Source organism: Chanos chanos, chromosome 3, assembly GCF_902362185.1.
Source record: "Chanos chanos chromosome 3, fChaCha1.1, whole genome shotgun sequence".
Taxonomy (NCBI): Eukaryota; Metazoa; Chordata; class Actinopteri; order Gonorynchiformes; family Chanidae; genus Chanos; species Chanos chanos.
Genome location: NC_044497.1, coordinates 11,569,220 through 11,589,028, shown reverse-complemented (window position 1 = coordinate 11,589,028; position 19,809 = coordinate 11,569,220). Strand labels below are relative to the sequence as shown.

The 19,809-nt window shown below is 43.3% G+C and overlaps 1 protein-coding gene across 1 annotated transcript; it reads right to left on the bottom strand.

The window, feature by feature from the left end:
• Positions 1–63: 63 nt before the first annotated feature.
• On the bottom strand, positions 64–19,322 carry map3k15 (mitogen-activated protein kinase kinase kinase 15). The gene is given in 31 exon segments (XM_030767571.1): positions 64–160; positions 390–466; positions 617–723; positions 2,622–2,734; positions 2,956–3,184; positions 3,371–3,476; positions 3,743–3,928; positions 4,103–4,277; positions 5,298–5,475; positions 5,864–5,872; positions 6,777–6,960; positions 7,048–7,205; positions 8,276–8,381; positions 8,471–8,601; positions 9,071–9,198; positions 9,296–9,429; positions 9,550–9,637; positions 9,784–9,879; positions 10,287–10,336; positions 10,456–10,563; positions 10,705–10,855; positions 10,989–11,148; positions 11,259–11,371; positions 11,639–11,809; positions 12,057–12,163; positions 12,263–12,431; positions 13,022–13,215; positions 14,439–14,516; positions 15,429–15,452; positions 17,844–17,983; positions 19,016–19,322. Coding segments are annotated over 31 exon segments (4,074 nt in total).
• Positions 19,323–19,809: the final 487 nt, after the last annotated feature.

Genomic DNA, 19,809 nt, shown 5'->3' with positions numbered 1-19,809 from the left:
CGTGTGTGCGTGTGTGTGCGTGTGTGAAGCATATTGAGTCCTCCTTTTAGAGTCACAGTGTCTTCATCTTTCAGAGTTACTCTCCTCATTCTCGATCCTCCTCTGCTCGCGGCTACGGTGTCTCTGAATGGCTCGCCAGATCCTGCACAAGGCCCCACCCCTGACAAACCAAACAACCAAAACGCTGTTCACAACAGGCACAAAGATAACACACAGACATACAAAGATAACACACAGACATGCACAAAGATAACACACGGTGAAATACTAACAGAAATAATGAATCACATAATTACACTCCCCCACCCAACACACATGCACACACACACACACACACACACACACATGCACACACGCACGCACACACACATGCACACACACACACGCACCGTAGTCTCAGGTAGCGGAGGTCATCCTTTGAGACATCATTTAAAATGTCATCCAAAGTGTAGTCCTCCATCACAAACTAGAAAACAAGCAACATAATTACCAGAATTACCTTGCTGTTCAATATCGTGACTAAACATATCTACAAAAGAACTTGTTAAGTAAGTAATAGCCATCATAAACCACAGTGTCAATGAAACTGTATCATGTAAGTGCATCTGTGATTTACCTTATCTATGGTTTCTGCGTCAGCCCCTTGCTCCTTCAGCCAATCAGTGAGCTCCTGATCTGCCACTATGTTTGCCGACATGTGGAAGACGGAGGGAAGCTGGAGTTCTAATGAAAGAAGAGACAACCATGAGGGCTGAATGTAATGTGTGAACAAAACGTCAAATTTATTTTTCAGCAAGTTCAGCTTTTAGGCCATAACTTCTTAGCTGTGATTGTGGGGTGCAGAAGAACCGCGTTGAAAATACCAGAGTGGACCAGCTCTGCAATGTACTACATTTTGACAGGTAACATTCCTTGCTCAAGAAAAACTTGTCCTTAATTAGGTTTAATTACATCTGCAGACAATTTTTTTGGGAAAGACTTAGTACGCGAGCCTATTCGTACTCAGACTTCACTGACAGTGACTTCACTGCATTTCGTTACAACGTATAATTCCCCTGCCACATTCAAATGGATCCAGTAATTCAAACAAAGTTAAAATCCTGATTATGTGATCAAGTGTAGAATACATTATAATGCCCAACAGTCTAGGGACTAGGAACATAATTATTATTTAGTGAAAAACACTCTTATCCTATGGAGTATGTGTGTATACTTTACACTTCAATACACACTCCTATCGTAACTATGTGTGAATGGAAGTGTAAAGCATTATACTTATTTATGTGATTACTCCTTAGACCTCCATGCATGAACACTTAGTTTAGGAGTGGTTTTCATTAAAAACTACTGGATTTAAAATTGCTGTGCAGAGTTGCCAACAACAACCAGACAAACAAGTAAGGTCTTTTTTCTTTTTTTTTTTTTCCTTTTCTTTGTTTCTTCAGATGGTAGGTAAGTCACATGATCACATTTATTGCAGTGCAGGGCTGGTTTGTTTGTCAGTGGCTCTCTTTTGAGAAAAAAATTGCAAAACTTATATCAGTTCACCCTACAAATTGCCTAAATACCTCTCATTTGGGTTGGACTGTATTTGTGAGGCAAAAAAACAAAAAATGTAGCGAGTATGTATAAAACCAAAAGACACACTTCTGCATGTAAATACACAAAATGATATAAGTAACTACATCATTCAATAGAACCATATCTGAACTAAAACATACATGCTTACTTGCATATTTGTCAGTGTTATTTATTTGTAAATGTTTTTTTTTTGTACAGATCCTTAATTAGTCCTAATTGCTCCGTTTATTATGTGAAAGTAATAATAGTCATGGTTACATATTTGCCACATTCACCCTGAGTAAAGTAATTCAATTAAACTAACATTTAATAGCATTGTCCATGAAATCATTACAGTGGTCAGCACACCGCATAAGGTACAGACTCAGAACAGATCTAAAACAAACATTTTAAACAAATTAATGACAAAACAAAACTGTAATTAAAATAAACACAAATGCCTGTAATGTGTTTTCAGTATGTTGTTCTCTAGATTGAAAAAAAAAAACAAATTTATATGACATTTTTTCAGTATGTAAAATAGATGAAAAATGTGGTACACCCATAAAAGGTGCTGTGTAGCAGTGCACAGGAAAGGCCTACACCTGGGAATCATATTTCAAACTGCACCTGTGTGCAGGGTGTGTGTGCGTGTGCAGGGTGTGTGTATGTGTGGGGTGCAAATTAATTTTTTTACACGCAATAAAATTCTCTGTTTGGACATGTGCACGATAAACATGGTGACCAAATTCTGCAAAACACAAAACCTATATCAGGTCCAAATGACCTTCCATTCTAATCTATGACGCATAAAGACTCATAAAATGCCACACTGGAATGAGGACAGTGTTATCTTTTACTTTTGTTTAGTCATCCTAGTCCACAACTTTACTTCACTGATAACGAGATTAAACTCTAAAACAAAAGAACTTGCAAAAGTTTGCTTGGTCCTCAAAAGTTGCACTAGAGTCAGGCCCATAGTATGTGCGCGTGTGTCTGTGTGTGTGTGTGTGTGTGCGCGCGCGCGCCCGTGCGTGTGTGCGCGTGTGTTTGTGTTTTACCTGCAGGTTGCTGTTTAAGTCTGATGAACTCCAGGTCATGCGCCCTCTGCTGGAGAGTCTGTCTCAGCACTTGCTGATATTCTTTCTCCTTCTGTACGAGCTCCTCCAACAACCTGCAGAAGCCCATCCCAACCCAAAAAAAAAAAAAAAAAAATTCTCCAGACATGCTAGAAAGCCATCAGTGTAACTAACACGTCATTCAGAAGCACTACGTGACGAGACACAGAGATGCATGTAAAAACATGTATATAGGAACAAATGGAATGAGGAAGAGTGAGAGTTACGAGTCCAAATAACAGCGAGATCGGGGGAAAGGACTAGAGTGAGCGTGCACCTGCTTGTCTCCTGTCTGAGACGTCCGAGCTGCGTGCTGAGAGACTGGTGCGGCCGTTGAGAGTCGTGCGAGATGACTGAGCTTAAGGTGCTGACTCCGGAGGTGAGACCCGTGTCCTCCTGAGACGCAGGCTCCACGGCCCCAAACTCCACATCCTCAACATCCACCTCATCTGCATCTTTATCTGCCCCTTCACTCTCCGACGCAGGGCCAAAATGGGTCTGAAGTTCTGAGAAACAGACAGAGAGTGAGTGAGTGAATGAGAGAGAGAGTGAGAGAGAGGGGGGGGGTGCAGCTTTCTAATCCTGTAACTATGTAAACTATGTAAAATCACCCAGTGCATATACATTCCAACATGAACACTCACACACACACACACACACGCACACACACACACACACACACACACACACACCTGGAATTAATATGGTGACAGCTGCCTGGACAGCTCGTCTGATGATGTTATCCATGGCAAACATCCAGTGAGGTTTAATGTGATGGTTTCTCAACACTTTATTCACCTGAGAGAAAGAGAAACACAGGTCAGGCACATCACACACAAGAGCATCTCTCATCTAAGCGTCTGAAAATAAACTGTAGGCGCAACTGACAGTCTAGTCATTTAAACTAGAAGTATAGAGAGTCCCACACTCAAAGACAGTTCAAAGGCTCTGAAGGAAATGTAACTTCTGCAATGTTATGTCCATCTCTGGGCAACAGGTGGTGATGATGTTGTTCTTTCATTTTGGTAAGATAGCATAATTCACAAAGAGAGTGGGCCACTCACAGAATCCTGGAAGCCAAAAAGAACCAGCTGGATCTGGTTGATGGAGGTGCTGTCAAAGTCCAGGTCCAGTTTGAGTTTGGAGATGGTGTTAGCCATGACCCGGCGTTCGGGAGAGCGGATAAAATCGCGCAGGATACAGATAATCTGTTTAATGTGATCCACTGAGAGCTTCAGTTCCTCAGTACCCTGAAATCAAAAAGAGAACGAGAGAGAGAGAGAGAGAGAGAAAGAGAGAGAGAGAGATACACACAACTGTCTTAAAAATCACAACCACACAGAAATTCTCATGAATGCATACATTTCAGAGATGTAGCAGTACACACAGGCACGCAAAGTACACATACACAAACATACAAACACCTGGATATGGTTTTCCATGAGGTTAGAGGTGACTTTATCCTGGTCCTCATTAAGGACTTTATAAAGGATGGCCCGTCTCTCGCTGTCCTTGCGAAGTAAAAACAGGCCAGAGTCTCGATCTTCTGACGAAGCTGGAGAGGTACGGTCCTCAGAGGGGGAGCTCTCATCTGGGACACTGGTCAGAGCAGATAAGAGAACAAACGGATCTTATGTTCGAGATAAAAAAACAAAACAACTTGATTTCATAACTATTATTTCAAACAAGTAAACCGAAAAAAGGACTGAATTACTGCGTATCTCAGACTGTACCACAGTATAACAGTAGGACCCTGTGCTAGTGTGTGCGTATGTACCATGCAATAGCACTGTCGATGCATACATGGGTTTCCTGGCTGAGTGCAGGTGTAGCAGGTGTGTGTGCGTGTGTGTATGCGTGTGTGCGTGTCTGCCTGTATGGATATGTGTGGATGGCGACCAGCTTGTCATAAAGCCATGAAGAATTATGACTTTATGAGTGTGCAAAGCTGACCCCACTATAAAAGACATTATCACATTAGTGTTGGCTGACGGAGCAGGGATAGCATGCGCCCACACACCCACACCCACACCCACACCCCCACACCCACGCCCACCCGCACACACACACACACACGCACACACACAAACCTGACCGGTGATCACTAGACAACTGCCCACCTGTCTCCTCATTCCAACACCTTGTTTAAACACTATCACCATGGAGCTTCACTGATGGCCAGACGGGCCAGATTTGGGCAATCTGCTTCCCAGCGGCGTGTTCACATGGCTGATTTACAGCCACCCTCTGACTCAGTCAAGCACGACAGCCTGTCTCGGGAGAGGCTTACGCTTCATTTCTCTCCAAACACAGCTTAGCAAAGCATGAACAGCCTGCAACAACACGCATGCCAGGACACACAGCCATCGCCATGGAGACCGCCAAAAATGTGTCCTAAACTCACCTGTGTGGCCGGTCGCACATCCACACATCATTTATTCAAAGCATTAATTTATTAAACTCAGGTGACCTATGCCATTACTGGCGTAAGTGTCGAACCGTTTGGTGGGAGTTTCTCTCGGCTGATTAAGGTGTTGTTGAACAGGTGCTATGAGGAGTTGGGGTCAACGGGGGTGGTGTGGAGAAAGAGGGGAGGGGGGGGGGGGGTTTGATGATTACCTGAGGAAGTTAGAACTGGGTGGTTTGATGAGGTTCTCAGAGCCCGAACGTTTTTTCTTCTCAAAGAAGACATCGTGCTTGGAGTCACAGTCAGGAGAAACGGAGCCATGTTCACTACTGCTGCTGCCTGTGGCCTCAGACTGCAACTGCACGGGCAGTGACACACTGCGAATGTAATCTGAGGATGAGAGAAAACACACACACAAACATACACACACACACAAACACACACACACACACACACACACACACACACAAAATGAAAGGAATAAAGAATGAGTTCACATTGTTTTCACTTTTCAGTCGTTATCTGATGACAGACCTCCCACATCGCTGTGACCACGAACATATATATCATTTCAGAGAAACCACACACACAACGCAAAAGAGCAGTCAAGGAGATGGTGAGAAAAAAAAGGTGAATGAGTCAGATTAAGAGAAAAAAGAAACACAGTACAGAAAAGCACCGCCTTACAGAAGATAAAGCACGGACAGAACACTTTCACTGAGAGACATGGGCAAAGCTTTAACTTTTGAGAGCTTTTCTTAACGTAGAGGGCACAAACCTTGCCACACTTTTAATAAGAGCATCCACGCCACAGCATAGCCATTTGTGTGCCATTGGAGAGAGAGAGAGAGAGAGAGAGCGAGAGAGAGAGAGAGAGAGAGAGAGAGAGAGAGAGAGAGAGAGAGCGAGAGAGAGAGAGACAGTTAACAACAGTTTATCCATGTTGGATGCAGCACAAGTACTGTACATACACAGGTTAAATAAAAGAGACCAATAAGATACCACTTTCCATTTCTGAGGGCAGAGTCAGTGTCTGCATTAGCTGTGTGCATCACTCCATATCTGCACCTGTTTGAACGCAAAAAGGCCCCAGAGCCAAGAGATCTCAGAACTACTCAGATTTCTGAGAAAGCACAGGCCATGTTTGTTTGGAATCACCTTAGGAACACAACACCGTGAGAATCCTTCGCTGTGAACAGAAGATAAATGGAGAAAAAAAAATGGGCGTGGGGGGGGGGGGGGGAGACCAGTGCCTGGGTGAGTATGTTCTGTTTGGACTCTGTGGAAGGCTGGCAGAGGGCCAGAGAACCTCACTGTTGTTCTCCCTGGCCTCCTTGGTGCTGCTCCAGTCTGGTCAGCTCATCGGGCCAGCTGAAAGCGGTTTGGACCTGTTGTGTTAGTGTCTCAGGCAAAAGAGAGACAGAGGAATGCACAGCTGTGGGGCGGGGGGGGGGGGGGGGGTAGCGGGGGGCGTTGGCAATACACCATACAATGTGACTCTTCAGAGCAGTGAGCACGGTGCGTGCTCACAGAACATCACACAGATACCAAAGTACCGAAGAAACAAAGGCTGGCGATCCACATGGTCAAACAGCGATCCAAAACAAACAGCCAAGAAGCCAGGTAACCTTTTTTTTTTTTAAATATTGACAAGCTATTATTGACCATAAGGCTGAGATCAGAGCCTGTACCTGATGGTTTAAAGGCAATCTTGTTCTTCTTGCCCTTGATGTTGTGCCGAACAAATAGGTCCTTGAGAAGGTCTCCAGCAGTGGCTCTCTTACTGGGATCAGGCTCAAAGCAGCGTAGGATAAAAGACTTTGCTTCAGCCGACAGAGACTCTGGAATCTCGGGATGGATCTTGAACATCCCTACCTGAGACACACAAGAGTATAACTCCATCTGTCCAATGCTACACGGCACTTAAAGCCAATGACATGTTCCATAAGAAATCATCTGTACCTTAAACATGGCAGCCTGAGGTTCCCCCAGTTCGTGGAAAGGGGGTTTGCCTGTAGCCATCTCTATGATGGTGCAGCCCAGAGACCAGATGTCTGCAGGGGCCCCATAACCTCTAGGGCCTTTGTCAATGATCTCAGGCGCCATGTACTGCAACGTGCCTGGAGAGAAATACGTATGTGAGAGAGAGAGAGAGAGAGAGAGAGAGGGAGAGAGGGAGAGAGAGAGAGGGGAGCATGAGGGAGAGGAAAGGAAAGAAGGCGGAAGAAAAGAATTCTGCACCTGCTCCTCTATCAGTCTCTAATTAAGCACAATGTGTGTGTGTGTGTGTGTGTGTGTGTGTGTTTGTGTGTGTATGTGTCAGTGTACGTGTTTGTGTGGGTGGCTTAGGTCAATCTAATTACTCTACACATACTGCCCCTCTCAGGTTACTTAAGCACAGGCAGATGCTTCATACACGCACTTGACATCAGGAACAGAGCTGACTGACTATATTAAAAAAAAAAGCCATTCATTCAAGTTCTGGAGAATGTACATTAGACCTGACTTTACAAACATCAGCTTTTCTGATGAGTGATTTTTCTTTTTTGAAAGGGAATTCTGTCAAAGGGAAAGTTCATCAGATGAAGAGTAGACTGTTATGGGGATTAAAAAATGAATAATTTCACCAGAGTAGGTTAATTAAACACTACTGCTCCACTGAGATCTAACCATCAAATAGAGTTACATGAGCCCTCGCACTGTAAATACCTCGGCATGAATATTACCATGAAATATCAAGCAGTGTTCCAGGCCAGCATGCAAATGGAAACCTTATGTCCTTTATGTACTTTCATCAGGTTCAAGTCCTCCAAACCAAACTACACTAAACCAGGTCAGACCAGACCAAACCAAACCAAACCAAACCAAATCAAACAACCTATTATGGTTACAGTTTTGGTAATAAATAAAACAGGAGCCACGAGAGCTATCAGAGCAGCACAGACTGGCCTAATAAGAAGTCAGAATATTCTCTCAGGGCTGGGTGGTGTAGTGGTGGTGGAGAGGTGACGGGGACAGTAAGATAAAGTTTGGGACAGCATGGACCCCTCCAAAACGAGGAGTGGAGTTATTCACTGTGTGTACACCGTCCCTTGGCACCAGAGAAAGATATGAGTTGTGCTAAAGAGCAGATGTGACACCAAACAGGAACAGATAGACCTGAGGACAGAACATGAATCCTGGTGTTTACCAGTAAACGTTTCTGTGCAGGGGTTGACTCCAGCCAGTCTCTTAGAGGTGCCAAAGTCTGAGATCTTCAGCACTCCGCTGTAGGTGTTGACCAACACATTATCTCCCTGTAGACGGGAGAGAGAAGGCGCAGTGTTAAAGGCGACATAAGAGAAATTTGCATAGCTCTTCCATTAAGGGAAGCAGTATTTATAACCTTGATATCTCGATGGACAATTTGGTTCTCATGAAGGTAACGAAGTCCCTCAAGGATTTGCCGTGTGTAGAAGATGATGGTGGCCTCTTTAAGGGGACCCCACTTTGAGCGTAGCAAAGCTGACAAACTCCCTGTGAACAGGATGAGTACTTAATTTGTACAGAATGAGCTACGATCCTTTCAGTCAAATGATCACTTTAAGGATTATAATAACTGGTCCCTGTGTCAATTTTAATCGAAAATTTTTTAATCTGTAACAAAATCGTAATCTACAACAGAGCATCCGGAATCTCAGAGATCTTGAAAGCTCACTTTTCATGTGATCTTTCCCCTCTAAATGAACTGGGTAAGAGGCAGCTTGGATCGAGAATCTGTAATGCAATTCTATGATGTTTGTTTGACATTGCTTCAATACACTGCTGCTACACTGATGTGATGCTAAAACTGCACAACTTTTAGTGAAGAAGAACACAAGAGAACAAGCTAAAGGAACCATGGAAGAGAATTAGGACAGGGCCCAGTCACTCAAATACTCTTACAAACCCAATACTTCAGCTCAATCACCAATGTACGAACACAGACGGACACACATGCACACACCTCCAGGAACCTGCTCCATGAAGATCTTGATGTATCCGTCTTCAGACACAGAGCCAAGATACTGTACAATATTCCTGTGCTTCAGGTATTTGTGGAGAGCGATTTCCTCATGGAGAGGCTGGGAATACCTGCACAAGTCCCAATGGCCAAACCAATAACATTGTTCTACAGAGAATGGATATCACTGTTTATACTTCCAGGAAAATCCAAGGGCACTGTACTCACCTGCTGTCCCTCTCTGGGATCTCCTTAATGGCAATGCGTACCTGGTTGCTCAAGTCTCTGCCCGCATACACAACTCCATAAGTGCCACGCCCCAAGACCACCCTGTCCCCGTTCTCATTGTAGTCATACTCGTACTGCAAGACAAATGAGGTTCATAAGTCTCTTTAAGGAACTTCTTCATCTCCCACATTCTCTCTTTCTCTCTCTCTCTCTCTCTCTCTCTCTCTCTCACACACACACACATACACACTCACTTCTAGTGTGTCTCCATCACCCTCTCCCTCCAATTCCACAGCATTCCCTGATCCATCTGTGATAACCTCCTTCACCATGGAGCAGAACCTAAAATCAGGAATCAGACAGCAGCCCAAACAATCAGTAAACAATCTGTAACTCTAACGCATACACACAGCTGTTAAAGAGGGACTGTATTTATGAAAGCATGAATGACCTTTACTCTGTACTGACACAGACTCTCACAGGCTCACCTTCCACACTGATCCTCAGTGGAAAAGTAGATCTGGAAGTCATCTGAGTTATCATGAACATACAGGAAGCAGCAGCGTTCATCAAACTTAGAGATACTATGGATTAAAGGGAAAATAAAGATAAAATTGCACCAGGAATGAATAAATTGATTATAGCAAACTGGATGTTGGAGGTAAAGAGAAGCGGGGACAACAGGGAGGAGATGAAACCTAACACACACTACTCTGATACTTCAAGGACAAAGTCATGCAAAAATATGCCTGCCTTTGGTATGTGTTTTCTCAACCAACACTAACTTCACAGGGAACTGTGCAGCTAGTTGTTAACAAACCACACACACACACACACACACACACACAGAAGGGACTAAATCTAGTAAATCTAAGTGGGCATGATGAAAGCCAGAGACGGCCTGATGTACTGTCAATTTCTGTGTCAGTTTGCTGATGAACAGGTCATTACATCTACAATTATATTAATAGAACATTAAACACCCACGAACCTGATTCCTTTAATGGACGTTGCAGTGAAGTTCCATTCATGGATCCCTTTCTGGACAAGGTTCATTGGGAAGGTCACAGTTGAGTTTAGATGAAAATGTTAGAGAACTGTATGAAATGTAGGTCATAAGTCACAGTGCATTAGAGTGAGACTGTGGGAAAGACTCTAACCGTCTCAGCTGGAGAAACATGCCAGATAGACACATTCTTCTCCTCCGCTTCACTGTTGATGGACACATAGGATGGCTGGTAGATCTTAGTGGGTTCCAGGATCAAAACCTTCGGAGTGGAGATGGAAAACAGATGTTTTTAAAAACAGAACCAGGAGGACGGATGGGTATTTCAGCTCAGGTGAGGTTTTGTCTCGAGTTTGTGTTTGTGTGAGAATATGCAAAAGCGAGATCAGTGGAAGTCTTGTACCGGAAAGCGTAGCCCTTTAGTCGTCCCTTGTGTCGCTTCTACGATGATGTCCATCCAGAAATTGAGTCTCTCTCTCTGGGGTGAATGCTCCGTATTCTGCTTCTTAAAATGCTGAATAAGCTGCAAATTCTGAACCACTGACCGCAAGTACCTGACAGGGGGCGGTGAAAGTTTGAGGAGGACGCAAAAAAAAAGCAGAGCACGCGTTTTAAGAAGACAAACGATACCACCACTCTTTTAAGACGATTTGAAACGTGCGTCACATCAATGTCACAGGTGTTTACCAGATGGGGGGTTTGAGCTTGAAGAGTTTCTCTGCGGCCTGTACTGCTTTAGGGATGTCATTGGCCAGCATGCTGACAGTAAAGAACTGACCCACATCCCAGTAATTATTCATCTTCTCCAGGCTGCCTTTCCGGCCCAGCAGGCTGTTCAACCTGACCCCTAAAAAGAGAGGGAGAAACACGGCTAGAGGACCCAGGTACGTAACAGACTGTGTGAGTGAATAAACGGAATGAGGAGGACAGGGAGGGGGCCAGAGGACTTAATCTCACCTATTTTCCTCAGTTCGATGGAGCTTTCAAACTGCTGACCGGCCACAATAAGCAGCACAGCCAGATTAATGCCCGAATACAGGGTCGGCTGTAGCTCAAAGCCCTTTCTGTACCTATGGGATAGGTAAACAGACAGGCAGAGAGAGATATGGGTAGATAGATAGATAGATAGATAGATAGATAGATAGACAGATAGACAGATAGATAGATAGATAGATAGATAGATAGATAGATAGATAGATAAACAGACGAAGAGAGGGAGAGAGAGAGAGAGAGACAGAGAGAGAGAGAGAGAGAGAGAGAGACAGAGATGTAGAAATGGCCTGCTGGCACAGAGCGGTGAAAAGGTAACTATTCAAATTAATACTTCCTTGACTCACCACTGGATGGCATTGTCTCTACTCTTGGTGTCCTTGCAGTCTGAGTCCAAAAACATGTCCTTGTAGATGCGGCCGCAGAGACAGAACATGTCAGGGGCAGGGTGTTCACATGACTGCAGGACCTGCAGCATCACACGCAGGGCCTGCTCTCTGTCTCCTGGGCTATTCCGTCTGAACAAACACACACACGCGCACACCCACACACACACACACACACACACGCACGCACACAGACACACACACACACACACACACACGAATCAATAAATATACAGAAAAATTGAATTTCTATTATGGGCAGTTCTAAGCCAGGATTATAATGAGGACTAATTAAATTGGCTCATCTTGTACATCACTATGTCTATGTAATGAGTGTAAGACAGTGGAAACACGTGCACAGCAGATGTGTATGGCTTACCTGTTGAGTGCAAATGCATAATGGAACTGAATCATGGGCTGGTTGGCCAGGTCACAAGTGGGCAACATCTCCAGTGTCTGTACCAGTTTCACCATGGCATCATAATCCTGAAAGCCAAACATCCAGGCATGTCACAGGGCTTTATGAAACACGACTGTGAACAAAATTATACCGAGTTACACCGGGTTCTAGTGAGATAACTGTACCTGTATATCTCTGTATGAGAAGAGCAGGTTCATGACTATGTCTTGGGTAAGAACTTCAGTGTTGTCTATGCGGAGTTTGATACGGGACAGCTCCTTGGCTAACTCCTCTCCCTGGTATTTGTCTCGAGCTTTCCTGATGTCGTTCAGCAGGGTGTCCTTAAAGGAGGCGCTGCGAGCAGAGAGTGGGAAAAAACATAAACAGGAGGATTCAGTGGCACCTCCTCGGGTTCATCTAGGTGTTTCATTGCGTATCTACTTTCATAGTCCTTTTAGATTCTGTTTTGATGATTTAACAGCGTTCCAGGATTTTTCCAGAGGTGATATCTGATCTAAACTCAAGTACTGGGCTTTGCTCCAAAAGGACATTAGATGGAGGCATTTGAATAGCGGGGTCACATCAGATCTCACACCCACCTGTGTATGTCTCTCCTCTCTCTCTCTCTCTCTTTCTCTCTCTCTCTCTCTCTCTCTATGGGCTATGGTCTACATCATCGGTTCAGCAAGACGGCAGTGGCTCATTTTGAGTGGATCATATTTCAGCTGCCAGTCAAAGGCATTAGGGTGTGTCTGAGTACTGGACGCCTCCTGCCTTTATTTTAGATCTTCCTGAAAGCTTTCCAGGATTACACTGACTCATCCTTTACATTTGGACTATTTCTTAGTCATATTACATAGTTCTCCTCCACAGAGAACTTTAAATATTTACATTAAAGTCACAGAACATGGAACGTGAGAGATACATATGCAGAGAGCTGGTACCAGGAGGTGACGTGAATGTCCTTGAGCAGGCTGACAAAGCGGTCCACCAGTGGCACACACAGAGGCCCCAGTAAGTTGTCCCAGCTGGGCTGCATGTACTCGGATGCCCGTCTCTGAGCCACGTTCTCACAGCACATGTACTCATGGTTGGGGGTCATCACGTAAGGGATGAAATAGTAGTTTCCACTGGAGGCCTGAACACAGGACACTTTGGTTATCACTGCAACAGAATCAAACCTTACTAAACTCTTCTTCAAGCTCATCACATCAAAAATGAACACCTCAAGAGAGTCTGGAGATCCAATCGGTAAAGCTCATCCAATCATTAGTTCACCCAGATAGATCCATCTAACTACAAAGTCGTAACAGTTACAGTTAATTCAAGCCATATGCGATGTGGTAAACTCAGTCTCTTGCGGGTGAATCCGGGTTTAATGTGAACAAGCTAGTCCCACTCTCAAGGAGTGAGAATAGCTGAAAATGTTTTAGGTTAGGGTTAAGGTTAGGGAATTACGTTTCTCTGAAGACGTCTCTTGTGATCTTTCAGAGCCCAGCCAAACGTGTCGAGTGTTAATGAAGCTCACCCCAAAGCACTCCAACACCTCAGAGTGTAATGAGAATCTGGTTAACGCCTATGTGAGCGTGCAGTATCCCAGGATTCCAGTGAGTAAAGTAAGTCCTGTGGGACCATGCCCTACCTCAGGATTCCAGTGAGTAAAGTAAGTCCTGTGTGACCATGCCCTACCCCAGGATTTCAGTGAGTAAAGTAAGTCCTGTGTGACCATGCCCTACCCCAGGACTCCAGTGAGTAAAGGAGTACCAGCAACAACATTTTCTCCATCCGAAGGTTTGCAATACAGTTTGTATCAAATAATGACCTCTGCTTTTTTTTTTTTTTTTTAAGCTATAGTTGTTACATTGAGATTAATGTTCCCTGATGCAAAAACTATATAAATGTTCATAAGTTGCTTTTTCCAGTTTGCTTCTAGATGCCAAAGTTTTTATTCTAGGCACGATATAAGGTATTGTCCATTTTGGTGGCTTTTAAAATGTGGGGGCTGAACAGGTCTTTTATATAGATGTAAATTCTTCATTAGTTTCATAAAATTAGCAATATTAATATCTCTACCAGAAGCACCTGTAAAGAACTATGATAAACCATCAAAAATATCAACAATGACACAGTGCTACTCTAATTAGAAATGAAATGGTTTCATAGAATCTGAGAAGTTTCATTGCTGCGCTGTCCTCTGATGTGTTAATCAGTGAAAGTCTGGGAGTTGGACAAAACTTAACCAAAAAAAAAAAAAAAAAGCGTTCGAGGGTTGTGAGTATCTCAGTGCACTCTGCACTCTGCCCTCTCCATGACCAAGTGCCTGACCAAAGCCTGCATGCATCACAGCAAATCAGTACCTACTTTGTTCCTCAGGCCAGAGCCACGATACTCTGGAGGCAACTGTACCCAGGGAAAGCCTACTGTAACCGGCTTTGCCTACTCCAGGTAACACACAGAAAAGAGAAAAAATGAGGGCTATGGAGTGAGAACGAGACAGAAAGAAACTGAGAGAGAGAGAGAGAGATAGAAAGAACCAGAGAGAGAGAGAGAGAGAGAGAGAGAGAGACAGAAATAGGGGATCTCATGCAGAGAGAAAGTTTTAAATTCAGACTCTCACAGAAACTCTCATGGCATATTTCATCGTCGACAAGAACCCAGAAAGCTAAGTAAGCACATAGCACCAAATGCGCAGACCACAGCATGCATGGACAGCAGCATGAAACCCACTGTCAGAGGAAGTGAAGGCAGGGTGACCGCTGCCTTAACAATTACGAGCCTTGTGATTCAAGGTTGAGGTTGTGAGAATGTCAAGTAGATGGGTCTGGGCACGAACAGGGCTTCTGGTGTAGATCCGTTTTAAGTGGGTCTATTAAAAGAAGCAAACGGGTCGTACAGACCGCATCGACAAGCAAGCCAGCTCTTTAAACTCCACACACTCACAGAGCTAACACCCATTGACCCCAACAATCCATCTGGAGTCAGAGCAAGGCTCTACTCAATACACAAATCAAACTCTCTCTCTCTCTTTCTCTCTCTTGGCTGGAACATGGTGTCCCCGCATCTCCTTTGACCTACTCAAATCCCCGTTCACACACTGTGGGGAAAGGAAAAGCAGAGGAGGCCGCTCTCTCCCCTGTGTATGCTGTTGGTTAGCTATGGTGGGATGTGTTATTTTAGGTGAATGCCATAGAGGAACATGTAAAACAGAGCACACGGCATGTTCACAGCATGAATTCCAGATATGTCTCCTCGACAGCATGAAGAATTCCCTTTTCTATACGCCCTCATGTGCCCTGACGGTACCTATATATGTCACCCTAAAAATAAGTTCTATTCTCTTTAAATACTTACTGTGTTTTTCTGCACCACCATGTCCTAGAGAAAGAAAAAAAGAAAACATATTACTAAAGATTAGTAAGGTCGCTAAATATAGTCTGGCCCAGAATTACTGACATCTTCAATGAGTACGAAACAAAAAAGAATTGTACAGAATTAATAAATCCAGGATTGAACTGTACTGCTGTTTTACAACTGATGGAGGTATTGTACTTTAGTAATTATTAAATGCAATTGACCAAAGTTACTCATTTCTCAAATTAAGAAATTTATTTTTTAAGAAATTTTGAAATTCTCTCTGTGTTTGGACACAAGACGCACATGCATCTCCTACCAGGCAAGATCAGCACTTTCCCAGTGCCCATAACTTCTTAATTACTGTCCTAATTAAGTGACACGTGTGATACGTGTTGTATAAATCCATTTACTGGTTTGTTTGAACAATTGTTTTTTTTTCCGGTGAAAATTAGAACAAGACAGAGGTAACAGCATAAAACAGGAAACATTTATATCCCCTCCCCCCACTGACTAAATGCTAAACTACACCAAACGCTAGGGCTGTTATCATTCGTTGATGGTTTAATTGCGATTAATAACAACGATACGGTTGCATGGATTCAAACAGTGTGTATCGTGCAAAAAATGTTAACCAGTACAGGCATCTCACTGGCTTCTTTCGCGGTTCGTATTGTTTACCACGTGTCGAGATCATATTGGTCTCAAGAGGAGAGATTTGCAGTCACGCCCCTACTTAATATGAAGGACAGTGAAAGGATGCTATAATGCTAAGACAGAAGTCCCACTACACACTCTCATGCCACAACATAAATCCTCTCATCTCTGTCTCATCCCATCTCTAAACAGAGAAGCGGTGTACTTGTGTCTTAAACAATTCTCTGTGGTAACAAACAGTAGGTCTGTCTTACCACATATGTGTTGTAGAAACCTTAACTTTATGAACTCTAACAGTGGAGAGCTCCATCTATGTAAACAATCATCCCGCATACAATGGATAGCTTAACGGTCATTAAAAATTTGAAACTCATTGTTCAAAAAAATTAAAATAAGGCTCAGGTCTATTTGTTTGTTGTTAAAAATCATCCTGTTGTCAAAACTGAAGTGAAATCAGCATGAAATTAACATGAATTAAAAAATAAAATGAGGAGACCGGGGCAGGAGTTTAGAACTCTCTGACTATTGTGGCTGTTGGTCACATGACTTCATATTTCTTGATTTATGAAGTTCAATAATGCATGTGTTTCTTTTCATTTGTGAGCTCTTTGCCTTTCCCCATTTGCAAATTTCCCCCAAAGTGCACATGCATGTTAACTCATTTTTGTTCCCCTGTGAAACAGGAAGACTGAAATAATAGTCGTTTGTTGAACTGTTCTTCCGGTGCATTGTAGAAGAATAACAGAGACTTGTCTTTCAATACATCTGCACCTCTGTAACACATAACTCATTGACTGTGTTGCTTATTTTATACAGCCTTGAATGACAGTCATTCTGAACTTGTCTGTTAGTTATGATGTTAGAATTAATCCAGGAACAATGCGTTTAAATTATAAAGTCTGATGTCGTTGAGTGAACAATGGTTAGGAGAACTGGTTAAAAAGAAATCAAACTCCTCCTCTCTGGAACAAGAAAGACAGAGTGAAAATATACTTTTAAGTACAACTGGGGATCCTGCAATTGTTCTCTGCCATTTCTGTACCTCATTCTGCATTTTTCTCTCAATCTCCTTAGAGATGCTGCCATGCAGAACTGTTTCCAGGCCTGCAGTCTAATGCACCACAACACGTGCTGTCTCTTGAGCTAAAAGACTGAGTAGCTAACACCACCCATGGCTGTAAATAGCAAACTCATTCATGATCATGGCTGGCTGTTTGCTCACATAGTAGGAATGCCACCTGTCTCTGCGTAGCCCTTCCAAACCTCTAGTCCTCATACTCACTGTTCTGTACCATGGGTTTATTGTTGGGAAAGAACTGTGCTTGAAACAAGGAGAGCTGTATGTGTACCTATCATTTATACTGTGGTATACAGTACATACTAAGAATACTTTTTTTTAAATGCACCTCGGTAACAACATCACAAGGTCACAGCAGAAGTGTCACGAGATTTTAATGACAGTTTTAAGAGGGACGTGAGAGCAGGACACAGGACGAATGAGAGATCATAGGGTTGACGGAATGAGAGAAGGAGTATAAACAAAGGGAGAGATGATTCTGAGTGTGTGTGTGTACATGTATGTGTGTGTGTATGTGTGTGTGTGCGTGCACGTATATGTGTGTGTATCTATATATGTATGTGTGTGTTTGTCTGTGTATGTGTGCATGTGTGTGTGCGTGTGCGCATATGTGTGCGTGTATGCATGCTGGCATATGCTTGTTCATGACGTGAGTGTGCGTAAGTCATCGACAGACTTGCCTTAAGAGACTGGGCTGTATCAGGGTCCGTGTCGTGGTAGAGAATGACGTTGTTGGCCATGTCAAAGCTTTCCCGTACGCCCAGATGGTAAAATAGTGATGGCTGTCTGAACACATCGCTCATGTCCACTACTGCTATGTCTGCAAAAAAATCACATTTTACTTAAACACATGGATTTTCCCCAAAGGCAACATCTCCATGCGGTCATAATGTATTTGCGACGATATCACTCATCATCACATCAGAATATTCCTTATTTCTTTGTAACCAATAAATAATTGTGTTGGGCTAAATTCAAAATGCCAGTTACCCTGTAGTAACACTAAAAGATTAAGTAACTCCATCTCCAGTTCCCAGTCTTCATATGTGGAGATGTTTATAAATAGAAACAAACTAAACTGATGTTCAGATTACAGGATTACGTGAGCGAGGACTATTAAAACCCATCTGATTAGTGTATGACAGCTCCTCTAGAGTTCTATTTCAGCTAAGCTGATTTATCATGTTCATCACTGACTCATCACTGAATCTTGCACACCAGTATAATACATTAATGATGGCATTGTATGCTAACTGCTCGTCACAGAAGAATATGAATGTGTATTGTTTCCCCCGCTTGGTAACATATGATACTTTTCTCTTACTCGCTGATAATAAAATGCCAGAAATTCTCAAAAAGGTCAAAGGCAAGTCACTACACATGAGCCATATGTTCAGCGTCAAAACAGGAGGCTGATTATAGTACCCATACCACAAGTAGTTGACAGGCCTACGGCAAGAGCGTGCCCAGGAGGGAATATGGTCACCACAATACAACTCATCCTGTCTCAGTTACGTCCGTTGAAGAACATTCAAGTTTTTACACGCGCGGATACAAAGGTAGATGTTTGCAGCTGGGTGTAGGGTGTGATTCATTCCACAGAAAGCTTTTTCTAGGAAATAGCAAACACTATACGATCTGAAGTCAAGACGTTATTAGACTTTGTCAGGGCTTGCCATGTATTCCTTGAAACGGTGTCATTTTACAAAAAAAAAAAAAAAGACGAAAAACCGCTCTGATCAAAATTTCCCTTGCAAAATCTCAAACAATAACGAAAAGTCAATATAATATCAATCTATATATAAATACAGACCAATGCTTCATACAGATGCTTGAGCATATGCAAACTCACCTGCATCATAGAACGTGTCCAGCACTGACGTTTCGCCAAAATCTAACCGGCCGAAAGTTACAACAGTTAAGATAGCGCTCTCAGCGTCACATGCACGCTGGAGGCACTGTAAGGCACCCGACTCTGGGCTGTTTGCAGCGACTGCCTTCAATCCGTCGTTCAGTACATAAACTGCCCGAAGTGATCGCTGTTTGGTCACCGGACTGGGACTGGCCACATCCGCTCTCTCCATGCCCGCAGACATCGAAGCACTGGCATTGTGATCACCCCCGGACTCTGCCGTCGGCTGACTTGGAGCAACTTCCATGATAAGACAATCAGACTAACTTTTGTCTTTGTTTTTTGATTTGTTTGTTTTCTTCCTGCACCTCTCACCTCCTTCTGGGAGTTAACCAACAGTGAATCACTGAAGTAGACCAATATACACCTGTGTGCTGGAAGGACGCGTTCTGCTGTCGCGCGATCCGCGTGTACTTAAATCAGTGCATGTTACAATTACTATCGGGTCAGGTAGTCCGCCTTATCTTTTGGTGCACTTTTAGCTTGTTCGCATTTCAAACAGAAGCTGATGGGAACAAATTTTTCTGTGCAACGAGAGTTAGGCAGACGCAAAAAGAAAATCTGTACTGCACAGTTAGGGTGTTAACACTGGCAGACTCAGTACATTGGCTGAAGAGGTTAGACAGTTGCTCCAGTAAAAAAAAAACAATCTGCGTTTCCTCTCACAGAAAAAAAGACTTAATAATATTCATGCAAGAACAGATTGCTTAATCCTTTTCCCGAGCTCTTGCTAT